Below are 23,730 nucleotides of genomic sequence, written 5' to 3'. Positions count from 1 at the left end.
TTCTTGCCATAGAGGGAGTAAAGAGAAGGTTCACCAGACTGATTCCTGGGATGTCAGGACTTTCATATGAAGAAAGACTGGATAGATTTGGCATGTACTCGCTAGAATTTAGAAGATTGAGGGGGGATCTTATAAAAACTTATAAAATTCTTAAGGGGTTGGACAGGCTAGATGCAAGAAGATTGTTCCCGATGTTGGGGAAGTCCAGAACAAGGGGTCACAGTTTAAGGATAAGGGGGAAGTCTTTTAGGACCAAGATGAGAAAAACGGAGAGTGGTGAATCTCTGGAATTATCTGCCACAGAAGGTAGTTGAGGCCAGTTCATTGGCTATATTTAAGAGGGAGTTAGATGTGGTCCTTGCGGCTAAGGGGATCAGGGGGTATGGAGAGAAGGCAGGTACGGGATACTGAGTTGGGTGATCAGCCATGATCATATCGAAGGGCCGAATGGCCTACTCCTGCACCTATTTTCGATGTCTATGTCTATGTTTATACCCTCAATAGCCAAAGCACACGGGTCATTTATATAAATAAAAACTACCACAAAAGAAAGGAAAGGGAGTTGATCCACAGTGTGCTCCAGGCATGGCAGGTAAAGGAAAAAGTCAAAAAGATAACATAATAAAACGAGCAGAGGAATGTTAGATTAAAACATTTAAACAGAAGGAAAGTGGTTTAGGAGTGTGGCCGTGTATTCTTCAATATGTGAGTGTAAGTGCAGAACATTAAATGTTAAACTTAGTTTGCAGTCCAATGTTGTGTGAACGTGTAGCTAATAGTGACTAATTTGTTTCATCACTGAGATTTTTTATTTGAATAAAGCTGGCTTCAGTGACCAAAAAGCACATGATAAATTGTGACTAAATTATACAGGATTAGGTATTGATACACAGAGAGCTTCTGGGCTCTCTGAAATGGCAGCAGAAGTGGTTTGGGTGATATCGAAGTTGAAATGGCATGTTTGCCTTCATATGAAAGTCCTGACATCCCAGGAATCAGTCTGGTGAACCTTCTCTGTACTCCCTTTAGGCAAGAATGTCCTTCCATCCCCTTGGCTCTTCACAGTCTGTATAGGTTCCAATGCCTTGAAAGCATTTGTTCCGATAAGTAGGTCAATACCAGAATTTTTTAATGTATCTTAACATCGTTCAAGTAAGGCCATTGTTTCAAGTCCTCATGTCTGGATATATTTTGATGACAAACAGGCATGGTCTCATGTGTAAACACCTCAGATATTGGTATAAAATTGTCCATGATCCAAAAATGCATATGTTTGCAACACTGTATTCCCCATGCTATTCCTTACCTGAACTGGTAAGATAGAGAAGATACAGGTTTATCTGAGGTGAGGTGACAGCATCACTAGGAGCTGGCTTCTCCTCCTGTTCTATTTGCTCCAGCTTCTTCTGCTCAGTGTGAAGTGCTTCAGGATGATCTTGCTTGCACTTATCACACGTTATAGGACTCTCACAGTCTTTAACCATGTGTCCTTTTTTCACACATCCAAAACAGATTCACTTCTCCTTTAAGAAATCCATCTTTTCTTTATATTCCTTCTTCTTGAATCTTCGACTCTACCTTATGGTGTGGCCAACCTCATCACCTAACAAACAAAATCCTTTTTGCTTGATAGTAGGTACATCTCCTTTCATTCATCCTGTCATTTCCACACGTATTATAGCGGTAGCAAAACTGCCTCCCTTTTGTTTTAGTAAAGGTAGAATCTTTGACAGTTGCAATTACTTTAGGATCTTGAATACTCCCATGGCGTGGATTTAACATAAACTATACTTCCCTTTCTAAGAAAGCCACCAGGTCAAGCAACATGGTTTCTTGATTTTCCATTTCCATTATCCGGCCTGTCCTATCTTCCAACTAATCTCTAAGCCTATAGAGCAGTTTTAGAATGATGGCTCTAGTATTACTAACAACATAAATTTCCTCCATGTGGTCGAGATTTCTCATCGAGCTACAACAACCTCTAAGTAATATCGCAAACTCACTCAATGCCTCCACATCCTCTGACGATATCTTTCCAAGCATAGGCCTTCTTCATGTATGCGTTAGCAATCCTCGGTTTGTTACCATAACGTTCTTTAAGCAACCTTTTTGCCTCTCGATAGCCTTGGCCTCCAGGCCTATTTAGATAACTTTCTACCAGCACCTTTACATGTCCGCTTGTGCAATACGCCAGAAATCATAAGCGCTCTTTTTCATCAGTAGTTTTAATTTCTACTCCTTCGTGAAAAGCCATTATGAAAGCTTCATACCGCAAAGGATCACCATCATATCTAGGAATTTCTATTGGTGGTTGGGTGGAAGAGAGATTTTGTTGAGCTATGGGCTTGCTGATTTCAAACTGATTCCTCACCAATTTCATAGAATTCACCTTGAGATCCTTGGCTTGGAGCAGACGGACGATAAACAGGCCTCTGAAAAGAATACTGGTCTGAGTAAGTTTTGTCACGAGTCCTATGACTAGTTGTTTGTACTTGACTCTTCGTATCATAAACAGGCATCGGCTAATCTTGGCCTGTGTGTTAGGCCTCTGAAAAGAGTGCTGGTCTGGATACGTTTTTTCCCGAGCCTTAACAGATGGTCCAAAGGTTATTTGCTTTGGTTTAACTACCTGTGGTTGAGATAGAGCTTTAACGACCATCCACTTACTCAGTGCTAGACTTGAATGGCAAGACCAGTCTTCCTCTGGTGGCTGTAGATTTAATTCAGCTGCTGTTTCCCTTTGCGCAGTTATTTTTCTCAAGTAAGAGCTCATCACATCAGATACTTTAGAACCGCATCTTGAACCCTGACTTTCCATTATCTCCTTCTTCAATTTGGCAACCGCTAACTTTGTGGCTAGTTCGAGCTGTTCTATTTGTCTTCTCAGCTGTTCTTCTTGTCGCTCAATCTCATGTTTCTTCTCCAAGGCCTCCTCGTGTGGTGAGAGAGCGACTAAATCAGCTTCGACTTCCATTCGAGCAGAGGCGACGCTCAACTGGCTACAGAACCAGATTTATGTCTTGATCTTTGTGTAGATACATTTGAGATACTTTCATGTGGTGTAATCTCCTCTTCCATTTCAGCACCTTGTTGCATCGCACTTTCAACTGTAAGTTGTTCGATTTCAAGTAACCACTTCTGCACACAATCTACAAACTCATCGAAAAATTCCAATCTTTCTTGGAACCACTGGGTGTGGCTGAGTTCTTCCTCATGCAATTGTAAACTCAGCAATGAGCTTTGCTTTTCTCCAACATCGTGACCAAGGCTGAATAATTGCTCCAGATTAGATTGCACTATCTTCGCATTTTCTTTTGATTCCATTAGTTTCTTCTGGATTTCAATTTTCTTGATCATCTGCTTCCATAACTTGTCTCTATCCGTCTGGCATTTCTCCAGAAATGCAACTCGGGCCTTTTCGGTGGGCTTCTTTGTTCGTTGGCTAGATTGTCTCTGTTCCGTCTCTTCTTCACCTGGCTTACTTGTTGAAGATTCCACGGCTCCCTCTGGTGGCGCTCCTTCGCCCAGCTTACCTGCTTCTTCTTGCTCCATGAATTAAACAGGTCTTGGCAGACTGCCAAATCTGCTGATTGGACAAACAGCATCCCATATTTTGCTTGGGTAGCTTAGTGGTAGTGGTATGAATATTGATTTCTCTAACTTCAGTTTGCTTCTGTCATTATTGATAAACATTCTGGGCCATGTTCCATAAACACCCGATAATAAACCAAAACAAAACTGGACTTTCAGAAAACATCCAATTATTTTCGAAGTATAAAAGTGACCAGTTCAGAAAGGATCTTATCTCAACTTCAAAACATACCAAGGACGAGTACCTGGATTCCAGTTGTACTCACTTCTTGGCTCCCTTCCGAAACTTAACAGAACTTGCTTCTAATACTTCTCTAGACTCTTTATCAGAGCTTGTAATTTCACTTTAAAAGACTCCCTCTTCTATGGGACCAATCTTCTACCTCCTGGCTATAAGGTAGCTTTCGACTCTAGATGTAGTGACAGATTGTCATATTGTTTCAAGGATTCCTCCTTCAGTCACTATGATTGAAGGCAGGGGTTCAGGGGAGAATCGAAACACATTCACGAGCTCTCCACGAGACATTCATTGCCGTCCAAATAAATCTTCCAAACACACTCTTAATTAACAGTTTCTTTATTGTAATAGTAAAAACAGTAAGATATTCATCCAAACTTCTTCTTGTTTAAGTACATTTTGATCTTACTTGTGGTCAAACTCGTGCATGGTCGAAAGCTGTGACAACTGCCTCATGCTTCTTCAAACTAAACTAAAACTACTAGGGCGTCTGCGCTAGAATCCCAGCCGCAAATACGCCTAAATCCCACCCACATAATTACAGGCAGATAAAATTTACAGTTATAACATACTCAGTTAAGCTAAATGACTACTACAGGCAGGACTACCTGAAGTTAGAGAAACCAATATTCATACCACTGGGCTGTAAGCTACCCAAGCAAAATATGGGAAGCTGTTCCTCCAATTTGCGTTTAGCCTCACTCTGACAATGGAGGAGACCAAGGACAAAAATGTCTGTGTAGGAATGGGAATGAGAATTAAAGTGTTTAGCAACCGGGAGATCAGGCTGGTTCAGGTGGACTGAGCGAAGGTGTTCAATGAAACGATCGCCCAGTCTACGTTAGGTAGCCCCGGCATTCACTCTCTCTCTATCCCTCCCCCACCTAAGTTGAACTAGCTTCTCGTTTTCACCCAACAAACAGCAATCAATGGCTTGTTTCCTTTATCATCATTACTTTTTTGTATATCTTTCATTCATTGTCCTTTATCTCTCTACATCATCGTCTATATCTCTTGTTTCCCTAATCCCTAACCAGTCTGAAGAAGGGTCTCAACCCGAAACGTCAACCATTCCTTCCCTCCAGAGATGCTACTTGTGTCTATCTTCGGTTTAAATCAGCATCTGCAGTCCCTTCCTAAACAATTGATAAAAAATCTTTGATCATAAGCCTTAAGCTATTTCTCTCTTTAGAGAGGTGGTCTGACTTGCTCAGAATTTTCTGTTTTTACATCTTGGGGCTAGCAGTATGGTTAAAAGCTGTTGTCATTTAATAGAGCTTTAAATGTAGGCCCTCTTGAGTGGATGTAAATGATTTCTCATCATTGTTTGAAGACGACAAATAAATTCTCTTTGGCATATTTGGCAGTATTTATGCTTCTACCAATATCTCTAAAATGGGATTTCAATGTAACATGACTGTTTATATTACTTTGCTCTGTGCCACACCTAGTAGAGCTGCTAACTCGGAGCTCCAGTGACCCAAGTTTAATCCCGATTTCCAGTGCTGTTTTTGTGGAGTTTGCCCATTCTCTTTGTGACCACATGGGGGTGACTCAACAGGGCTCTCACTTAAATTTTTTTCTGTGTTGCCAGCCGAGCAACCTTGGCAGTTTTTTAGGTTGCCAAATGACAGATTAAGCGGTCATTTAAGACGGCTTGCATGACGTGTGCGATAATGTGCTCGGACGAAGTGCGTAGTTACCAGTCGGAATTATGGTCAATGAAGCATTCACATATTATTTCTGCTTCAAATAAAGTCACGAACTAAACATATTCACCAATCAAGACATGATATATACCACAATGACATGCAGCAAAATTACAATACAGTATCTCATCTCTTTTTACATGTTGCAATGAATGCAATTTCTATTATCTCTTTCCACTTCCAAACAAAAATATGGTTGGATTATTCAGCGTATGATCAACCTCGGTGAGACCAAGCACAGGCTTGGCGATCGCTTCGCACAACACCTCCACTCAGTTCGCAATAACCAACCTGATCTCCCGGTGGCTCAGCACTTCAACTCCCCCTCCCATTCCGAATCCGACCTTTCTGTCCTGGGCCTCCTCCATGGCCAGAGTGAGCCCCACCGCCAATTGGAGGAACAGCACCTCATATTTTGCTTGGGTAGTTTACACCCCAGCGGCATGAACATTGGCTTCTCCAATTTCAGGTAGTCCTTGCTTTCTCCCTCCTTCCCCTCCCATTGCCAGCTCTCCCACAGCCTACTGTCTCCGCCTCTTCCTTTCTTTTTCCCGCCCCCCCCCCCCCCCGACATCAGTCTGAAGAAGGGTCTCGACCCAAAACATCGCCCATTTCCTTCCCCCCCTAGATGCTGCCTCACCTGCTGGGTTTCTCCAACATTTTCGTCTACCCATTTACACAAGTTCTGTTATCCAACTTTCTTCACCCGCTGCCTACACATTAGGGGCAATTTTACAGAGACAAGTTAACCTACAAAGCCAATGCGTCTTTGGGATGTGGGAGGAAACCCACACGCTTGCAGGGAGAATGTGCAAATTCAACACAGACAGTGCCCGAGAACAGGATCGAACACAGATCTCTGGCGTGTGAGGCAGCAAGTCCACCAGCTGTGCCACTATATTTTATTTTAAAAACACACAAAAAATTATACGGTGATAACTTTGGTTACTAAAAAAAAAGAAACTATCCATTTTCAGTCTTAAATCTCTAAGTGACGCTATGTCCCCCTTTACAGCTACTGTATGTTTTAATTCAGTTCAAGACTATGGGGCAGTACATTGGCCATAAATTTGCTGCGTAAAATTACCAGAAACCTGGGATTGATCCTGAATATGGGTGCTGTCTGTATGGAGTTTTGTTTTCTCGTTTATAAAATTGTTTCCAGAGTACTATGTTTACATATTCTGTTGTGCTGCTGCAAGTAAGGATTTCATTGTTCTAACTGGGACGTGAGAGAATAAAACACTCTTGACTTACGTTGCTGATGTGTGGGATAGAACTAGAATACGGGTGATCAATGGTCGGCGAGGACTCGGTGGGCCGAAGGGCCTGTTTCCACGCTGTATCTTTAAATTAAACTAAAAACACTAAAACCAGAGGAAATGTAAAGAAGGGTTTCTATCCGAAACGTCACCCAATTTTTTCTATCCAGAGATGCTGGCTGCTCCATGGAGTTCCCCCGCACAATTAAAGCATGGAATAGTCTTCACCCTACCATAGGTACCAACCAGACGCAACTAAATTTAAGGTAGCTTTTTTTTTCCCCGAGAATCCTTTTTTACTTAAGTCCAAGTCAAGAGTCAAGAGAGTTTTATTGTCATGTGTCCCAGAGGGCAATGAAATTCTTGCTTGCTGCAGCACAACAGAATATGTAAACATAAGACAGAACAGGAGATAAAGGTTCAGTGTGTCTATAAACTATAAACCATATATATACACAATAAATAAACAGATAAAATGCAATAGGCTGTTATTTTTCAGAGTTTGGAGTTTGGTGGTGGTGGGTCCACCAATTTAAATTCCATTTCGAATATTTTTGGAGGATCAGGAAACCAAGAAGCAAGAGTTACTCCAAGGAGTTACTGCAGCTCCAGGGAGTGATTCTGCGTTGTTTTCCAGCGGTCGCGATGAGGCAGCGACTGGACAGCAATGGTGGCCAGAACTCCCACAATACAAAGGGAGGGAGAAAGTGGCCGACGCCGACCAGTTGCCGTGGCAGTGCACATGTGCAGGGCTGCACATGCGCACAACCACGGGCGATGATGTGCTCGGCCGAGCGGAGACCCGCGATCCGAGCCAAGAGCAAGCTCCTAGCTGAGACCCGAGAGCTAGAGCCAAGCGGAGACCCGAGAGCTAGTGGGGAGCCGAGCGCTGAGCCGAGAGCTAGCGCCAAGACCCGGACATGGATGGTGGACGGGTGTCCCGGTTGCTGGCCAAGCCGGGCAAAATGGCATGGCTTTTAGGTTGCCCGGCGGGACTGTAAGTTGCCACCGTTAATTTCAAGCCCTGCTCAAGGTGTTCTGGTTTCCTCTCTCATCCCCAAAATCTGCAGATTGGCAAGTTATTTGTCCATTATATGATGCCCCTTGCGTGTGGGCGAGTGGGAGAAGCTGGGAGGAGGTTAATGGGAATATTTGCAGAATAAGAATGGGATTAGTAGAACTGAGGGTGGAAACCATAGCCAAAGAGCAAGTTTCTATGCTTTGTGACGAAGGGGAAAAAAAGTCTGTGACATTTATTCAAATATTTTTGAAGTAAGATGTCCATATAGTTGTGCATGCCATGAAGGAAATGTATCGCAGGAAATACCTCATGGCGAATTTGGGGTATCGTGATCCCCACTACTCTTATGTTTGCAGGAAAAAATATCATATAATTGGAGGGCTCAGGGTAGAAGAGACAGTACACTACAAGACCATAAGTTGCGAGTCCATATGATGAAGCTCTTTGGCAGGGAGAGCTTGAAACATGTGGGGTTGCTTGGTGAACAGCACTGGACATATGATATGTGTCATGTCATTTGGATTATATTCAGTGATGTGCATGATATGTAACATATCCATACATTGAGGTCAAACCAAAAGTCTAATATCTGATTGTGTTATTTATTTTTAATTTATTATATACTCTATACGCAGACTAAGGAAGAATCAAATCACCCTGCTGAATTTGAAGAGTAGCATGCACCACAGCACTAATCACTAGCACAGATATATCCGTGCTGAAAGAAAATTTTAGTAGCACTCTGTTGTTTCTAATGAGGAAGGATAGCAACAATATATAAGCCAGCTGTGGCTGGACAACAATTGTGCTATGAGGCCTGGTTGATCAAGCAGCAGCATAATGGTATTAAAGAGTCAGGAGAAGAGCTTTATGTAAAAGAAGACATACAAGGGGTAAGGGCCATATGTGGGCAAAAGGACTAGCCCAGAATACCAACTTGATCGGCATGCACAAAGTGGGCTGAAGGACCTGTTTCCATGCTGTATAGCTCTATTATATAAAAAACCAGGGCTGCCAACATTGGGTGTGAGTTGGGAGTGAGAAATTGCGAGAGACAAAGCCCGAGAGAGCGTACCGATCAGTGAGGGCGGTGGGGTGGGGGGGCAGGAATAGTGTGGGAGGAGAGTATCCCCCCCTCCCATTGGTACAGAACTTTTGCATTTTTCAGCTTGAAATTGTGCAGTATGGTGCATACTGTAGCAAGTCTTTTAACTTACACTTGAATGCAATATATATGCTTTAAATTGGATTAACTATGAATAAGGTTAGACTAAATTACATTCCTAATTACATTCCACAGTAGAGCCCAGGCTCTGATCAACACGTGAAGTACATGAATGATCTTGGTGTATTCATGAATGGAAATCAGGTTATAATCGAACACTTGGCCCATGTTGACCAACCTGGGTCTCACTGCATACCTGGTACTACTCCTGGCCCTGACTCCAGTTGCATACATTCTCTCATTCCTGTCTCTGCGTCCAGCCTTACATCTGCCCCCCCCCCCTATTCAACCCTGATCATAGCTGCTTACCTGCTTAGGTTCCCAGTGCTGAACACTCCCCTGGTCCCAGCTTTGACTGCACACCTTGTACTATTCCAGACCTTGACTCTGGATGCACACTTGGCCTGGCTCCTAGCCCCTTTGCACTGACAATATATCTGACCCACACATAAAGCTCCATATCTGAAGCCCTGGACTTAACCTATTACGCTCAAGTCCACAGGTGCTTATCTAATGCAGTAATCCTTTATGGGGCACTTCACAGACCAAATTATGGATAACAAATGTTGCTACATTAATTGGCTTCCTTGTTATCTAACATGCTAGTTACTTTGTCAAATAAGTCATCAATTGGCTGAACACAATTTCTCATCCATAAAATTATACTCACTCAGCTGTGTAAGTATTCTGTTACCATTTCTTTCATTTCATAACAAACTGTCCTGAAGTCATTTTCACCCCCAATATTTTCAGTATTTTGCTGTCTTCCTCTCAGCTGGGACTTTTCCGAAATGCAGTCTAATAACTATATATTTAAGCAATCTTTATTCTATTAAATGTGAATTTGAGAGTACATAATATTTTCTGTGGTATTCATAACACAACAATGATAAAAAGATCTTTATTTTGATTGCACCTACCAACATACATTACAGTATGGGGGGGGGATAAAAACTAATCTAGGTAGCCAGTTGATTGTTGTTTTTCACATGCTTTTAATGTTTATTTTCTGTTCCACATTAGTATTATCACTGACTTGGATTTCAGATCAGTTTCTGGGGAATAGGGTGATTTCACGAAAGGTCACTGGATCATAGATCCTCACCCACGTGACCGCAAAATCCAACTGGGGTACAAACGTTACTTCCAGTACATGTTATTGATGCTGAAAACGCGTACTTTCAAACCTGTTAAAAACCGCGAAAACGGCCCGTTTTTTAGCTGTAAATAACTGTGAAAGATAGAAATAAAAGAAGTAAGGAAAGTGAGAAAGAGTCGTGATAGTGCAAGAAAGTGTTGGGAAAAGAAAGCCCATTAGAGAGAGAGTTAGAGAAGAAAGTTAAGAAATAGACCCTAGAAAATAAAGAAAAAAAGAAACAATCGCACTATTATAAAAAACTACGCAAAAAGGGATATACCAACCATATTTTTCATCCCCCGTTAGCAGATCCTGGCACCATTTATTTTTTAAATTACTGTTGCACCTAATGCTTGTAGTAAGTCCATATATGCAGACCACGTCTTTTGGAAGTGATCTGCTTTGCCTGCGAGGAGGAGTCTCATATCTTCCAGGTGTAATGTTTTGAACATGTTTGAAATCCACATTTTTATTGTTGGTATAGGAGCGTTTTTCCAGAATTTGAGTATAAGCTTTTTTCACGTTATTAGCCCACAATTAAATAAATTCTTTTGGAACACGTTTAGTTCAGGGCTACCTTCCATTATTCCAAAGATAATCCATTCTGCTTTTGGTATCAGTTTTATTTTTAATAGTTTTGTAAAGATTTCAAATAGTGAAATTTTTGAATAATATAGTCTATGTAATGTTTTGAATTGAATTAGAGTGTATCTTACGTTAATCGAGCATTTATGCACATATAGTAAGTGTTTATCCCAGCACTCTTTTGAAATGTTTATAGCTAGTTCTTGTTCCCAGCCTCTTCTAATACCGTCAGTTGTAGGTATTTCTATATTTAAAATAGTGTTATATAATTATGATATTAAGTTTGCTGATTTGGCCTTTGTCTTCATATGCTTTCCCCTTTTTCCTTTGATTTTTACAAATGGTTTAAATGTGAAGTAAGACAAAAGGTTGTATAACAAATCGATATAAACAATCTCGACTAAACTAATTTTATCATGATAATTACCTGAACAATTTTGTTGACTAACTTTATTTACTTTTCAGAACAAGATTTGGAGAATGGCCACAGTGTTCCTGGGAGGAGCAATTCACCAAAAGGAAGTCTTTCACCACGGTATGTACATCCAGTTCATTGCACATATTTTAAATATTTCCTTATTATCTGTGATAAAGGAAATAGCATGGGTCGTATTGCTAATTTCCCTTCATGCTCTCACCCAGATGTCATTGTCAATTCCTACTACACATATGAGATAATCTATTTGACTCTGGGGTGACAGGGGTGTTGGAAGGGAGATTCGAAGGGAAGACTAGGAAACAAAGTGCTGCACATTCTGTAGTTAAATCCCACTGGACCTGAATATGCAATCTAAACTGGCATTTTGGTGTATTACTTTGAATGCTGTAGTCTCAGAATATCGTTTGCTGTTGGTATGCTTAGAAGAGTAAAACAATAGAAGAAGTAGTACAGCTACATTTTAAACCAGATGATGTGATTACTTTGAGAACCCTGTTTTCAACTGAACACCTATCTCTGTGGATTCCGTTTCCTCCCACATTCCAAAGATATGCAGTTTGTAGGTTAATTGGCTTCTGTAAATTGTTCCTGGTATGTGGGATAGAACTAGTGTATGGGTGATTGTTTTCATGCTGCATCTTTAAAACGAATATGCCTTACCAATTCATATCAATGTAATAACATCCAATTATTTGCCACAAGGATAGCCCAATATCATTTATTTGGACATTCACAAAACTTTATTCGGGGGAATTATATACAAGAAAGTAAGATTTTGTGGAATTAGTGGTAATATGCTATGGGTAATTAATGATTAGTTAAATGTTGTCGGACAGAAAGCGATCTCCCAATAATAATGGATCAAGTCAAGAAGTTCTAGTCTTTTAAAATTTAATGTGAAATGTGGTGGATAACTAAGATGGTAGTAAGGAGAAAAAGGGACAATCTTTCAAAGCATCCTAGTGCCCGTTACTGGAATGATCAACATGCAAAATCCAAAAGACCTGTAAAGCTAAGTAGCTAAATACCCTAAATATTAACCTAGCATTTCTATACATCAACCACAACATCTGCATAGGATTGTTTAAAATTGCTTAAATATAGCTCTTCTCAAATGAATCATTGGGAACCCTTCTGGAGAGATAGGTTGAACCAAATTAATATCTTGACAGGAAAATTTGTTGAAGACACTCGGAACAGTCTAAACTAGTCTGGTGGGTGGAAGGGAGGGAGGGATGAGGCAGATGAGAGGATGTGGAAAAAGGTAGGATGGGTACAGAAGTTAAAGTCCTAACATAACAAAACTAATTTTATTGACATTATACAGGGACTTACACAGGTTGATTGGGAGAGGCTATTGGCTGTAAAGAGGTGGCTGACAAGTGGGTGCTTTTAAAAGTGATATTAGGAGATTTCAGGGCTAACATGTTTCTTTTTTAGTGAAGGGCAAGACTGTCAGGATTAAGGAATCCTGGATGATGAAAGATATTACGTCTCTGATTAGGAAAAAAGAAATTGGGATATAATATTCAGTTTAGAAGGAAATAAAGATGGCAACATGGGGAATGAGATATCCTTTGCAGATAGTGTAAAGAAGAATCCTAAATGATTTTCTAGGTTTATTTAGGTCAAAAGAGTAACTACGGGGAGGATAAATCTCCACAATTTGAGATTTGTAATAGAAAAAAATCACACGTGGTTAAGTGCACATTGTCAGATTTTATTAAAGGGTATTTTTTATACATTTTGGTTTCACAATGTAGAAATTACAGCTATATTTATACATAGTCCCCCCATTTCAGGGCACTATAATGTTTGGGACACATGGCTTCACAGGTGCTTGTAATTGCTCAGGTGTGTTTAATTGACTCCTTAATGCAGGTATGGGAGAGCTCTCAGCACCTAGTCTTTCCTCCAGTCTTTCCTTCACCTTTAAGGGCCTGCCCCATGAGCATGCGACAAGAGCGACCTAAAGGGCCGGTCCCACCAGCATGCGCCTGCATGCGGCAAGCGCGACCAAACCAGAAGCGGAGGTCGAGTGAGTGAAATGAAGTTTGAGCGAAGTCCGCAGGAAGTTCGCGCGTGACGTACGGTGTCGAGGCGGCTGCGGGCCAGCAGGCCGTTGCCGCGCGGAATTTTTAAACACGGTCAGTTTATCGGAGCCCCACACAATGTCGGGACCAGCTCCGCACAACTCCATACGGCTCCGGCGATCGAAGTGGGACCGGCCCCGCGAGGCCGTTAGGTCGCGCTTGCCGCATGGAGTCGCTTAGGTCGCTCTTGCCGCATGGAGTCGCATGTTAATGGGACAGGCCCTTTAGAAACTTTTATTGCTGTTTATCAATATGAGGACCAAAGTTGTGCCAGTGAAAGTGAAAGAAGCCATTATGAGACTGAGAACCAAGAATAAAGCAGCCAAACCTTAGGCTTACCAAAATCAACTGTTTGGAACATCATTAAGAAGAAAGAGGACTGGTGAGCTTACTAATCGCAAAGGGACTGGCAGGCCTAGGAAGACCTCCACAGCTGATGACAGAAGAATTCTCTCTATAATAAAGAAAAATTCCCAAACACCTGTCCGACAGATCAGAGACACTCTTCAGGAATCACGTGTGGATTTGTCAATGACCACTGTCCGCAGAAGACTTCCTGAACAGAAATACAGAGGCTACACTGCAAGATGCAAACCACTGCTTAGCCGCAAAAATAGGATGGCCAGGTTACAATTTGACAAGAAGTACTTAAAAGAACAACCACAGTTCTGGAAAAAGATCTTGTGGACAGATGAGACGAAGATTAACATATCAGAGTGATGGCAAGAGCAAAATATGGAGGAAAGAAGGAACTGCCCAAGATCCAAAGTATACCACCTCATCTGTGAAACACGGTGGTGGGGGTGTTATGGCCTGGGTGTGTATGGGCACTTATCTTCATTGATGATACAAACTGCTGATAATAGCATAATGAATTCTGAAGTGTTTTGACACATCCCATCTGCTCAAGTTCAAACAAATGCCTCAAAACTCATTGGCCGGCAGTTCATTCTGCAGCAAGCCAATGATCCCAAACATACTGGTAAAGCAACAAAGCAGTTTTTCAAAGCTAAAAAATTGTCAATTCTTGAGTGGCCAAGTCAATCACGCGATTGTAACCCAATTGAGCATGCCTTTTATATGCTGAAGAGAAAACTGAAGGGGACCAGCCCCCAAAGGATATGCAAAAAAATACTAAACATGATTACTTTCATTTACATGACATTGCTATGTCCCAAACATTATGGTGCCCTGAAATGGGGGGACTGTGTATAAACAATGCTGTAATATCTACGTGGTGAAACCAATATGTGTAAAAACGGCCTTTATTAAAATCTGACAATGTGCACTTTAACCACATGTAATTTTTTTTTTCTATTACAAATCTCAAATTGTGGAGTACAGAGACAAACAAATAAATGATGGGTCTTTGTCCCAAACATTATGGATGGCACTGCAACCAAAATGATTGCCATGGACAAAATGCTAGACATTGGCTACATGTATTTCAGGAAGGCCTTTAGCAAGCCCCTGCATAGTGGTTTGGACTGGAAGGTAAGGTGACATGGGATCCAAGATGAACTAGCCAATTGGATACAAAATTGGCTTGGTGAAAGTGAAAGGATTTTTTTGCAGATTTGAGTCCTGTGACCATTGATATGCCGTAAGAATCAGTGCTGAGTCCCCTTTTGTCTCACTACACATTTTTTATTTTACCTTCCATTTTTTATTTTAATGGTATATTTACTAGTGTTATTCAGACCAGTTTTTTTTACTGATTTTTTTAAAATCTGGAAATCTTAACTTTTCAAACAGATCTCCTGTAAGTGGCTTGCAAATTCGTTATGATCAGACAAGTAACAGTGTCTTAGAAAATCTGCCTCCAGTTGCATCCAGTATTGAACAATTAATGGAAAGGCAGCGGAATGAAGGACAGCAGTTTCTTTTTGAACAGGGCAGTCCAGCTGAAGGTATGTATTCATAAATGTTTTCTTCGCTAAGTAACGTTTCTCACACATACAAAAGACGTTATTTCCTGTCTGTTAAAGAGACCCTTTTTATAATTCATGCATTGCTGCTCTTCTCATAATTCTGTCGATGATCTACGTGTATGTTTAAACAACTGAATAAATCACACAGTTGTGGATACATTTCTTGAAAGTCCTTCACCAAACACACTTATTAACTGTTCATGTGGTAGTTTTATTTTAAGTTCTACCGCTATTTGCCAGGTTTGACACAACACCTGACTTCACCAGCAAGGTATTAACGGTTTTCACAGATTGTGATCAAAGCCAGCCTTGACGTGGAGCTTTCCACATGAAAAAAATATTCAACCCTACAAGATAATTTAAATCCATATGTGATTTAAAATTATCTTATAGAACATGAATAGCATAATGATCAGCTATTCCATGTTTTTTTTCTGGTTACCATATTATAAACCAAGTTATTTGCTTTTGTTTTGGGCTTTGATTTGGTAAAGTTCATGCATTTTATGTGACTGAGGAAAGCATTTAGATTGTCTCCATAACATAGCTACTTGATGTTCTCCCTGACATGTGTTAAAAAATTGTTAAGTTACTTCAAAGTGCATCCTGTCCATTTCTTGTTACTGCTTTGAAGGTTGCATTTATATGAAGGAAATCAGTGCCATGAAACTCACTAAATCATTGTTGACAGCTTTCTTAGAAGTGAACAGCAAACATCATCTCTTCAATGAACACACACTTGGACCCATTAATTTGACCAAATTTTACTTGTAAATCCTTCCTGAGTTGACAAATGTTTCACCTGCAAGTTAATGGTTGTCTCCTTATTTAATGATTTTGAGTAATTTATTTGTGAACTTTCAATGATTTCATTTGAATATTATGCAATCAGTACAGTTTTGTACTGGAAGTAAACATTTAGTAAAATAACTACATAATTACTAAAATAAGGTGTACAATCATGGGTTTTTACTTTTTTTACTTTTGCATGTTTCCAATTAAATATGCAATTCCATTTTAAAATATATGATAGTCATTGATAATAATTAATGGTTATATGATAGTCATTAATGGATATGTTGTTAAGTATTTCATGTTCTAACAATTCTGTAAAGTGAAAGGGTTGCAAACCCTTCTGACTCTTGACATTTTAAAATTACTGGCCTGCCACACTGGTGACTGGTGACACCATACTATTTTGGTAACATCACCAACAAACAATGCATGATTTTTTTCATCTTTCCGTCCGCCACTCCCCAAACTTTCTATAATCTTTAAATTTAAATTATTTATTGGGTCCCCTAATCTTACCAGTTCCAGTTAACAGCTCAATTTTGCAGGGGTTCGTTCTCAGTAGTTAAGCTGTTTCCTGTTTTAACTCTAATATACTCCCTCTAATGAGTGCCATATAAACCATACAAATCGCCAGTGAACAGATTTAGAGTAAATTCTTTGCTTTTAAAATAAGTAGTTTGTAATATATAATCGGAAGTATCTTTTCAACTTGCACTCCCACCTTTAATATTTCAATGATTTTCTTTCTCCTCTTTCCCGTGTTTTAAATAACTTTATCAGCTGATTCTATTTCCCATTCAGTTAATTTCCATGATATGTGCAACTTTGTTTCTTTGCATTGAATTACATTGTTTCTCTGCATTGAACTGATTTTTATTTTATACTGGACCAAGTGAGACCCATTGAGTCCATGTCACACGGGAGGCCTGGTCCCCCAATGCAACCCGTTCCCCCAACGCAATGTTCCACCATTCACCCATAGCCCCCAACTACGCTGAGGCGGCTCATTTCCCCTCCCCCCCCCCCCCCCCCCCCCCCCCCCTCCCACCAGCCTCCCAATTGCACTTGATGCCAGGACTAAAAATAATCCAATTGCACTTCCCCTGCCTCCCCCAGCACTCCCACCCCATCCTCTTCAGCCTCCCTGTTTTTAAACTTTAAAAACTTGCTGGCAGGACTCAGTGTTCTGTGATTGCAACATTTTTGCGGGGAAGGCTAGCAAGGATTTGGATCCGATTGTGACGTCATAGCTGTAACTGCCAGTGTGCAGATGGAATAAATGTTTCTCATACTGGATTTTGTAATGTTAAAAATGTGAATAACTTGTAAAACATAACATAAATCGGAACGAAACTTGTTGAAAGCGCACCACAGGACAATTGTGAGTAAGTTGGTGGAAAAATTGTAATGCTATCGTGTAGCGTTTTGGCGTAATTTCAGGATCTCACTCACACAGACATCCAAACAAACAAGATGGGAATTTTATATATATTTCCGTTATTCATTATGTTTATTATTAATTCATTATTTTTTATTTAAAATAGTTTTGGGAATGTTGAAATCTCTGCACCAGCTTCAAGTTGAAAATCGGCAGCTAGAGGATCAAATTAAGAGTTTGACAGCTAAGAAGGAACGCCTCCAGCTTCTCAATGCTCAGCTCTCAGTACCTTTTCCAGTTGTGAGTTCGAATACCAGTTTGACAACACAAATCCACCCATTCACAGTACAAGCTGGTTAGTGATATTCTGTTTTACATGATTTTTTTATTACACCAAACTAAATCAATTTGAATATGGTTATTTTGTTAGTAATGTCTAAATGTCTTTGTTTATTCTCTTGTAGTCCACAACACAACATCCTTGCACAGCAGTAAAGGTCCCCATCTGAGCAACAGTTTTCTGCCCGAAAGCTCACATCAATTGTCAAACCAGGTTTATATTTTAATAATGATTTTTGCATAGTATTAGTTCATTGTTTAATTAATTAATTGATTATGCCATTCTCATAACGAATTTATGACTAGCATAAGAGCAGACCCTCTACTTCAAGTCACAATCTTTGACTAGGCAATCCTTGATTGCTTGTCTCTTATGTATCACCAGTTCTGTTTCTCTGTCTCTCAAACTACAAGTGGGTGCCAAGTAAATCCTCTTCTCAACCTTGATTCCCACTTTGTTTCCAGTTGCCCAATCCTTTTCCTCTGAACCACTTACATTTTGTCCCCAATAACTATGTTCCTCATATCTGTCATTTTGAAAACTAAGTGCAAACATGATGTAGCCATTGCTTCAACAATACCATACCTCCCTCTATACAGCTTTTCTTTCACTGGCAATATCACTGGTATTTCAATATTTCTACTGCTAAAAATAACCGACTAATCTGTTGTATTTCAAGTAATCCAGAACCATCCTTCTATCCTTCAAAAGCCAACTTTGACAAAACTTTGCCTGCTGAATCCGTGACAGTCAGCAATCCCTGTGTTGCTGCAAATCTTGGTTTTCTCTCCCAGTTACCTTAATTCTAAGTAAAACTGCCAAGTTCTAAGATCTTGTAGACATCTTCGCTGAAAATACTAAATCAATGGGAATGCGAGAAGTGTAGAAGACCTCCTATGTCCCTAATAACTACACCAGTGTAAAGTGGATCAAGCAGCAACTCCTGAAGGACCACGTGAGAGACTGTAGCCGTGGTTGGTGACCTCGGGAGCATCCGTGAGAATGAGAGCTTCATAACCAGGACTTGTAGTCACACCTAAGTTGGAGGTAGAAAGTAGTTGAGTAACCAGGACACGGAGTAGGCAGAGAGCGCAGGAAAACCCTGTGGCCATTTCCCTTAAAAGCAAGTCTACCCTTTTGGATACTGTTGGGATCACTGTGCAGGGTCGAGCAGCAGCAGCAGTCATGTTTGTGGCACCAGGCCTGGCTCTGTAGCACAGTGGGGAAGGGTGAAGAATGACTATGATAGGAGATTCGTTAGTTGGTAGAGCGAGGAGACACTAAGCGGGACTCCAGAATGGTGTGTGTTGCCTCGGATGTGCCAGGATCCAGGACATCTCACAGTGGCTGCAGAACATTCTCAAGGGGGAGGGGGAGCAGCTGGGAGTCTTTATGCACGTTGCACAAATGACATTAGGAAAAGGGATGAAGACCTGCAAAGTGAATATAGGGAGTTAGGCAAAAGGTTAAAAAGCTAGACACCATGATTACACCCAGTGTCACATGGAGGTTAGGATTAGGAAGATGGGTTGGATGTCTGCGTGACTAGCGAGTTGTTGCAGTAGACATTAATTCAGATCTTTGGATTATTGGGAACTATTCTGGGGCAGAGGTAACGGACAAGAGGGATGGGTTGCACCTGAACTGCAACAAAACCAATATTTTTTCAATAGTGACATAGAAACATAGAAAATAGGTGCAGGAGTAGGCCATTCGGCCCTTTGAGCCTGTACCGCCATTCAATGTGATCATGGCTGATCATCCAACTCAGTATCCTGTACCTGCCTTCTCTGCATACCCCCTGATCCCTTTAGCTACAAGGGCCACATCTAACCCTCTTAAATATAGCCAATGAACTGGCCTCAACTGCCTTCTGTGGCAGAGAATTCCACAGATTCACCACTCTCTGTGTAAAAAATTATTTTCTCATCTCGGTCCTAATAGACTTCCCCCTTATCCTTAAACTGTGACCCCTTGTTCTGGACTTCCCCAACATCGGGAATAATCTTCCTGCATCTAGCCTGTCCAACCCCTTAAGAACTTTGTAAGTTTCTAATAGATAGTGACATAGATAAAGGAGACAAACTTAGAGCCTGGATCAGTGTCTGGAACGATGTGGCTCTCGGTGAACACTGGTCGCTGCAGGAGGTTGAGCGCTCCATTGATAAAGTTGGAGATACATCAACTCGATGATCGCCTGCCTGCAAACTGTCAACATAGGCAGTCCCTGATTGTGTCAATACTCGCACTCGGCCGGCAGCTGCCCGCAGCGCCTCCGCCTCCACCTCCCTTCCCCTCCCCCCCCCCCCCCCCTCTCTCTCTCACCCTCCTCTCCCCCTCCAGCCCACCCCCCTCCACTACCCCACTACCCCCCCTCCCTTCCCCCCCCCCTCCACCCCCCTCCACCCCTTCCCTCCCTCTCCCTCCTCTCCCCCTCCTCTCCCCCTCCACCCCTCTGCCCTCCCTCCCCCCTCCCCTCCACCATCCCCTCCACCATCTCCCTCCCCCTACTCTCCCCCCCTCTGCCCACCTCCCCATCCCCCCTCCCCCCCTCTCTCCCCCCCACTCCCCCCTCTACCTTCTTCCCCCCCTCCCCCCCCACCCCTCAGCCCTCCCTCCACCTCATTCCTCTCCCCCTCTCCCATCCACCGTCATCTCCCCTCTCCCCCCCTACTACCCCCCCCCTCTCCCCCCCCCCCCCCTTCCTCCCACTCTCCCCCTCCAGCCCCTCCACTCTCACCCTGCGTGTGGGGGTGGTTAGTGTGTGTGAGTGAGACGCGCGCAGGCCCCCCCCCCCCCCGCAACCGTGCATTGAGGGGACGGGATCCAATGGGTCCCCCTTGGTCTAGTTTTACCCATAAAACTGACATAGTTCCCACAAATATTGTTTCTTTAATTTCAAAGCTGTGATCTCAGTCTTCTCAATAAGCTTACCCTGTACTCATGAATCACCCCACATATAGTAATACATATCCTGAAAGAAGATTTGATGTTGTTATAGCACAAAATGCCTCCTACTTCTTAATGCTTCTTTCTCAAATCCTCTCGATCCACTTTTGACCCTGCCTGCAACCTTGGCCTGTAAATGCTGCAACTGGAATCTTGGATCGACTCCCCATTAATTCCACCTACACGTCACTCTGCCTCGGGAAAATGGTCAACATAATCAAGGATCACTCACACCCTGGTCATTTTCTCTTCCCCTCTGCCATTAGACAGAAGATACAAATGCTTGAAACCACATACCACGGATTTAAGAACAGCTTCCCCACTATTAAGAGACCCTTGAATGGACCTCTCCATATGTATATAGATTAATTATTGATCTTCCAATCTATCTTGTTACGATCCTCACACTTTTTATGTAATTGTAGCTCTGCATATTCTGCACTCATTTTTCTTTTCTCTTTTTCATAACTAATGTACTCCTATATGATAGGAGTTGCCTGGCTAGCTTGCAAGATAAAGTTTTTAATATTATTTCACTACATGTGACTAATAAACCAATACCAATGAACATGATCCTCAATTTCATTCAGTTTATTTTGTAATATCTAAACTATTTACTTCTATGAATGAAGATACTGCTAAAATCAGTAATCATAGCGGTTATATTTTTTACTTTTGAAGCATCATTCAACGATGCAATTCTTCCATAATTTTGTCATCAGAATCACCAATCGTCCCATAGGTCAAAAACAACCATTGAATCTTCAGACTACAGTTCACTTAATTCAAAGTTCTCATATTAATTTCCAAATTCTTTCATGGCCTCACCACATTACATTTGTATTAAATCCTACATTTCAGCACAGATTGTTTGTTGCTTGAATTCTAGTGCTCTGAATTATGCTTTGTGGTTTCCAGATTATAATCGAGGCTTTTAACCCTACTCTGGTATTGACCCTCTCATCCCATATTGTCAATGTTTTTCTGTTACCTCCGCTACTTTTCAATGATGGTATTCATTAGGGGAGCTTCTTTGAATTTAAGATACTGTATAAATGTTTAAATCAATTTACTTACTGCCATGTTAAATTACTATTTAAACAAGCTCTTTATTAAAGTCTGGTATTCCCTTTTTAGGAACGAACCTCCTGTGGACATAGCACTGGCAGTTCTTCCATGGCCAGTCCAACCACTACTGGACAAAGTCCAGCTCTGCAAGGGGTTAACTGTATGTCAAGAGCACTTGCTGGTGGAATGCAGACGATGGCCTCCACCATGCCCACGGTATCTTCAGTTGGTGGGTTGATGGGAACTTTACCAGGAAACCAGCTGGCAGTCAATGGATTTGTGGGAACTCTGAATGGAGTTGTACAGCCCCCCGTGTCAATAACACAAAACCCAAGTACATTGTCACATGCAACTGTACCACCAAATGTAACTTTTCCAATGTCCACCAATCTAACTAACAGGTAATGTCTTTAAAATACTTTTGTGTGACATTTTCAAAGCTGTAATAAAAGCAGACATTTGTGAAAATATTCAGCAGATCAGGCAATCAATGCAAAGAAGAATAAACATTTTATCAGAACTATAGAACTCCATGAAATCTGGTTTACTCAGTTCTTAGTTGCTGCCATATTGGCAGGCTTTCTGGACTATTGCACATTATTCCAATGGATATTCCAAATACATTTAATTTGCCTTTTTTGAGGCTTTACACAGTAATATGATACCTTTTCTGATGAATGTGGTATGTTTAAAGGGAGGCTGGCAAAGATAATCTGGCGTGTCTCAAGCAAGCATGGAAAGGCCCTGCTTAATTTCAAGGGAGGACAGCAAACAAAACCAGGGAAGTTTAAAGGGAGTGTGGGAAATAGTGTCCCATTAAGTTTAAAGGGAGCATGGGAACTAGAGCTCAAGGGAATTTAAAGGGAATATGAAGTCCCAGGGAGTATAAAGCGGATTTGGGAACTTCAGCCTAGTGAGTTTCAAGGGACGTTGGGAAGTGGGACTGCAACAAGTTTAAAGGGAGTGTGGGATGGGGTCCTGGTACGTTTTAATGGCGCACAATAGGGCCAGATACCAAACCTTTTGGATTTCTGAACAAAGATGATGGATTATTAGTTTGATTGCAATTATGGTTCTGATAAAAAGTCCTCAACCTAAATCATTAACATTGAAGTGGTCTGACCTACTAAATATTGCCTTTATAAAATTTCAGATTTTCAGAATCTGCAGTTTTACTTGCTTTTCATTTTTGATACCTTTTGGTCAGTAAACTCAACACCGAGTTAATCTAATGTTTTATTATGAATTTTCAATATTGTCCACATTTTTCTTGTAATATTTCATATATTTTCTAATGAAAGGGAAGGAGACCATTTGGCCCGTTAAATCTATGCAATCAATTCGCAGATCGTCTCCATCAGTTCCATTCCATTTATTTTTCCAATAATTTATTCTCTATTACCTATTATCTCAAGGAAAACATCATTTAAAAAAAAAAAAAATTATATTTTAGAGAATATAACAATATTGTTTTCTACAGGTAAGAAAGAAATTAGAAAAGCTAAAAGATATGAGGTTGCTTTGGCAAGTAAGGTGAAAGTAAATCCAAAGGGTTTCTACAGCTATATTAATAGCAAAAGGATAACGAGGGATAACATTGGTCCATTGGAGAGACAGAGTGGGCAGCTATCTGCAGAGCCAAAAGAGATGGGGGAGATATTGAACAATTTCTTTTCTTCGGTATTCACCAAGGAGAAGGATATTGAATTATGTGAGGTAAGGGAAACGAGTAGAGTAGCTATGGATACTATGAGTTTCAAAGTAAAAGAAGTACTGACACTTTTGAAAAATATGAAAGTGGATAAATCTCCAGGTCCTGACAGGATATTCCCTACGACATTTAGGGAAGTTAGTGTAGAAATAGCCGGGGCTATGACAGAAATATTTCAAATGTCATTAGAAATGGGAATAGTCTCCGAGGATTGGCGTACTGAGCATGGCCGGTCAGGACCAACAGGAACTCGCTCC

At 41.1% G+C, this 23,730-nt stretch overlaps 1 protein-coding gene across 13 annotated transcripts in view; it reads left to right on the top strand.

Annotated features, from left to right (window-relative positions):
• Positions 1-23,730, top strand: part of mllt10 (MLLT10 histone lysine methyltransferase DOT1L cofactor) — a 227,184-nt gene that overhangs the window by 191,612 nt on the left and 11,842 nt on the right. For all 13 annotated transcript variants that reach the window (XM_055652561.1, XM_055652641.1, XM_055652615.1 and 10 more), the window contains 5 exons: positions 11,235-11,304; positions 15,057-15,211; positions 17,572-17,760; positions 17,870-17,958; positions 21,832-22,163. In XM_055652561.1, the coding sequence (XP_055508536.1) occupies positions 11,235-11,304; positions 15,057-15,211; positions 17,572-17,760; positions 17,870-17,958; positions 21,832-22,163 (835 nt within the window). The remainder of the gene's footprint in view (positions 1-11,234; positions 11,305-15,056; positions 15,212-17,571; positions 17,761-17,869; positions 17,959-21,831; positions 22,164-23,730) is intronic.

Source organism: Leucoraja erinacea, chromosome 2 (assembly GCF_028641065.1).
Source record: "Leucoraja erinacea ecotype New England chromosome 2, Leri_hhj_1, whole genome shotgun sequence".
In the NCBI taxonomy this organism is placed as follows: domain Eukaryota; kingdom Metazoa; phylum Chordata; class Chondrichthyes; order Rajiformes; family Rajidae; genus Leucoraja; species Leucoraja erinaceus.
The sequence above is the reverse complement of the archived record's forward strand: the minus strand, read 5'-3'. Positions and strand labels throughout refer to the sequence as shown.